The sequence below is a fragment of the Anolis sagrei genome, chromosome 6 (assembly GCF_037176765.1).
Source record: "Anolis sagrei isolate rAnoSag1 chromosome 6, rAnoSag1.mat, whole genome shotgun sequence".
In the NCBI taxonomy this organism is placed as follows: Eukaryota; Metazoa; Chordata; class Lepidosauria; order Squamata; family Dactyloidae; genus Anolis; species Anolis sagrei.
Genome location: NC_090026.1, coordinates 26,063,684 through 26,068,164, shown reverse-complemented (window position 1 = coordinate 26,068,164; position 4,481 = coordinate 26,063,684). Strand labels below are relative to the sequence as shown.

General features: G+C 38.7%; 1 protein-coding gene across 1 annotated transcript; it reads left to right on the top strand.

Annotated features, from left to right (window-relative positions):
- The first annotated feature begins 2,923 nt into the window (after positions 1 to 2,923).
- Positions 2,924 to 3,865, top strand: LOC132779583 (olfactory receptor 9S13-like). The gene has a single exon (XM_060783267.2). It carries the CDS (start codon positions 2,927 to 2,929, stop codon positions 3,863 to 3,865), a length of 939 nt encoding a protein of 312 aa, XP_060639250.2. The 5' UTR covers positions 2,924 to 2,926.
- Positions 3,866 to 4,481: the final 616 nt, after the last annotated feature.

Here is a 4,481-nt window from a genome sequence, read left to right as displayed (position 1 = left end):
GTTGTTTTTTTATTTCCCTACCTCCTCCTTACCCTGCTCCTCTCATCCATTCCAACAGCAGAGGAGTTATACATAGCCCTCACCCATGGTGAACCCTGTGATCCCTCTTTCCCCAAGAGGAAGGTAATGGCAAGCTGCCTCAGAATAAATCCTGCCAAAAACTCTATGATAGGATTGCCATTGGTTGAAATCAATGAGAAGGCACATAAGAAGATCCCCAGTAGAGGACTTTATCTCACAAATCTGCTATTCCACTATAGTTGCATTATCATTGATAGTGGATACATGCTACATTCAATTTTAGTTGTCCCTAGATCTCCTTCAGGCCTTTGCTTGATGGCTATTCTCAGGTTCTCTGCTGAGAGGAAAGTTACGTCAGTTCCCTTCTGTTATCCTTTAATTGGTAGGGGGAAGTATTTATCTATAAACTTATCTATTGACTTTTTTCATCTGAGGAGCAACTTGAGAAACTGCAGGTCGCTTCTGGTGTGAGAGAAATTGCCGTCTGCTAGAACATTGCACAGAGGATGCCCAGATGTTTTGCTGTTTTACCATCCTTGTGGAAGGCCTCTCTCATGTCCCCGCATGGGGAGCCAGAGCTGACAGAGGGAGCTCATCCGCACTCTCCCCAGATTTGAACCTCTGATCTGTCAGCCTTCAGTCCTGACAGGACAAGAGTTTAATCCACTGCGCCAGTGGGGGCTCCATCTATTGACTGATTTGTTGCTATATCTATATTTCATTATGCTGCATTATAAATAGGGGTTAATTATGTTTTAGTTGACCTTGGACAAGTCACACATTCTTAGACCCAGGAAACCCAACAATAGGTTCACCTTAGGGTTACCATAAGCTGGAAGCAACTTGAAGGCATATAACAGCAAACAATTATGCTTCAATCAAGATTTGATTCTTATTTCTATACTTTTGCAATGTTTCTTTCTTGAGCAGGTGCTGCTGATGCTGCCTTTCCTCCTCCTCTTCCGCCTTGCTCCAAAAACATAGTTAAAGTTAATTAAGCAACTAACTCCTGGTGGTTTCAGCAGGACAAAAGAACAATTAACTTGGCCTTCTTCATTTCACCATTGTGTTTTGTGTCTGTGTGAGGTGAGTGGGAGAGAAGGATTTTATCAATCAGGTTTGTTTTAATCTTGTAAAGCAAAGCACAACAAAAAGTGGGTCTCTTTAGAGTTATTATATCTTGCATCTATTATACCCAAGAGAGTGTGGTGTTCTTTCATAAGTATATATGATGCCACTGACAAATGCTTAGAAGAGGGCAAGAGAATCTTGTTGTGGCCATTTGCTTCAAAGGTAAGAGTGAAAAACATCACCAAAAGTCTCAAAAATATTTAGATTTTCAGTTTATTTCTGGAATTGAAATGTGAGAATTTTTCCAACAGAAGGATGAAATACTCAATTTGGAAGGGCAGAGGAGGGAAGAATTCTGAAGCATTATGTTTTTCTAACAGAAGACATGAATGCAATCTAGATCTTTACAACTTAATTTACTTCTCATGAAGAAATTAATTTGAACCAATACTTGAATGAATTAGGTTGTAATGAGCAGGCTGAGACACACTTATAGGTTCTAAATAGCCCTTAAATTCAGATAAATTTTGGATCGTGAGTCAATATTTAGAAGTATATTGCCTTGGATGAGAAGGTCTTCATTTAATTTCCATCAATGATAGACTATTCTTCATGAACTGTTATTAGATCAGTGCCCTCCCTCTTGGCCTTCAGAAAAAAAGCAAAAACATGGCTATGGAACCAAACATTTTGGCATTAAACAGGACAAGAAATGAACATGGATTATGTGCAATTGTTGTTTGATACTGAAACGGCCTGGACCATGCTTTTGGATTATGTGATTTTAATGTTTATATTAATATGTTTTAATCTCATGTTTTAATGTTTTAATGTAGTTACGTTTTATGATTTAATTGACAGTTTTATGCTACTGTTATTTTATATTAAATTTTCATGTTTTGTAAGGCATTGAATTTTACTGTGAATATGTTGGAAACAGCTTTGAGTTGCAGGGGTGAGAAAAGCGGTATAGAAGTAAAGTAAAGTAAAGTAAATAAATAATAAGCTTGCCCTAGCCAATTTTAAAGCCAAAATAGTTGCCATAATTTATATCCTAATCTAATTATTTAATCTAATTCCAGAAGACCAAACCTTGGTCTTCTGGAATTAGATCCTGATTTCTTATCTGAAAAAGTTGCTAAAATGTACACGGGCATTGTATATACTTTGGAAATAACTGCACATATACCTCAAGTTTATTTAAGTTGTTCAATTCTTTTACAGGCATATTTCGGCTGGGGAGGGGGGGGGGGGTGTTGCATTTGCTCAACTGTCCTTTTCATTTCAACCCTTAACCTGTGGAGGGTACAGTGGATTTCCAAATTTGTGTCTTCATTAAGATTTTTCTTCATTCTAATTTAGCTTCTCAAGTTCTGTGTATGCAATGAATAGCTCATACCAGATCCAGCATTTCAGCTCAGTGGACCAAGGCAAACAAATAAGGCAAATAAGACATTTAAAGAAAGATAATTTTCACAATTTATGGTGACAATGACAGTGCAGGAAAATTCCTCCAGAGTACGTATGTGTGGGCTTTTCTGTTAGTGATAATCTGAGATCAGAATGTTAGATAGAATATTGTTATTTTTTAATTATTTCGGTGTTTAAATTTGGACTCTTTTGATTCACTCACAACAAATGGGGATGGGGAGAGAATTGGATTCCTTCTATTTCACCACTGGTATGAGTCCTGTGCAAATATGTTCTTTAGCTGATTTTAACCAGTGTTTCTAAAAGAGATTTTCTTCTTTTTAAGGTGCAACTAACCATGCAAGGGCAGAAACCTTGAGGGAAACACGCTTCTTCCTGTTTTCCATCATGTAGCAAAGGAACCATGAGAAACCAAACTGAGATCACTGCATTCATTTTGGTGGGATTTCTTGGTAAGCCACAGCTGCAAATAGCTCTCTTCATTCTCTTTTTGATCATGTATGTTATCACTCTTGTAGGTAACATTGGCATGATCATAACCACCTCAATTGATGTTCACCTTCAGACTCCTATGTACTTCCTCTTGAAGAATTTGTCCTTCATAGATGCCTGCTACTCATCTGTCATCACTCCCAAAGCCATGCTGAACTTCTTAACTCAGAACAAGACCATTTCCCGCAATAAATGTGCAGCCCAGATGTTCTTATTTTCTCTTCTTGGGACCACTGAGGCTTTTCTCCTAGCTGGGATGGCCTATGATCGTTTCACTGCAATTTGCAACCCGCTACTTTACCATTCAATGATGTCTAAGAAGGTCTGTGCACTTCTGGTGGCCATTTCGTACTTTTTTGGGTTCCTCAATTGTAGCATACAAGCAGGCTTAACATTCAGCTTATCCTACTGCCGACCTGTGGAGATCAACCAATTCTTTTGTGATGTTCCAGCTGTCATGAAGGCTTCTTGCTCTGACACTTTTGTAAATGAAATTGTGCTGTTAGTACTGTGTGGTTCTATTGTAGTAACAACATTCTCAGTTATCTTAATATCCTATGCCTACATTGTGGTCACAGTCTTTCACATACCTTCTGCCCAAGGAAAACACAAGGCTTTATCAACTTGTTCTTCCCATGTCATTGCTGTAAGTTTATTCTTTGGGACAGCTTTCTTTATGTATGGCCAACCTGGAAGCATCACTTCTCCTAACCAAGGCAAAGTGGTGTCTATTTTTTACACCATTGTAATTCCAATGTTGAATCCATTGATTTACAGTTTAAGGAACAAGGAAGTGAAAGATGCTTTGGTGAGACTGCTAAGAAGGATAACCTACTCCCACTCAATGTGATGCTTCTAGATAAAGCTTTCATTTTAGAAATGTACTGCATGATTTGCGAATGTTTAAAGAACATGTAGATGTCTTCAGTTTGTAGATCATAGTTTCCATGTTTACTTGTTTTAAAATGTTTGTCCCATATTTTTTCTTTATTTAAGAAACTGTGTTATGGAAAATCAAAATCAAAATAGCTGGACAATTTCCCCCCACTTTGAACTGTTAAGAGCCCTCAGTATATTAACACTTTGTATGTCAGTATACAATGCAGAATAATCCAGAGCAAAGTGTCACATGCATTTGTGAGTTCCACTGCAGAACTGGTTGGATAGTTCTGATTGATGAAGACGTAGAATTGCACATATAGTGTCATTTTGCATGGTCGTGCTTGCTAATCTTAGCATCACACATGGATGCTCAGCAGCCAGCATGATGTAGTGCTTTGACCACTTTACCAGGGACTTCATCACGTTGAGTTCCTGAAGCTGGGGAACAGTGGGGGCATTCATTGGGTAGCGTGGCAAATCTGGTGGGCAGCATGGGGAACCTGTTGCTCCACTCCCCGCATTGCCCCCTTTCTCATTCTACGGAAGGAAGTGTCACTGCCTAGCTTCCCCCACACTGCTCCCAT

Coding starts and splice junctions, on each gene's coding strand:
- LOC132779583 (XM_060783267.2), top strand. CDS start 2,927: ATGAGAAACCAAACTGAGATCACTGCATTCATTTTGGTGGGATTTCTT.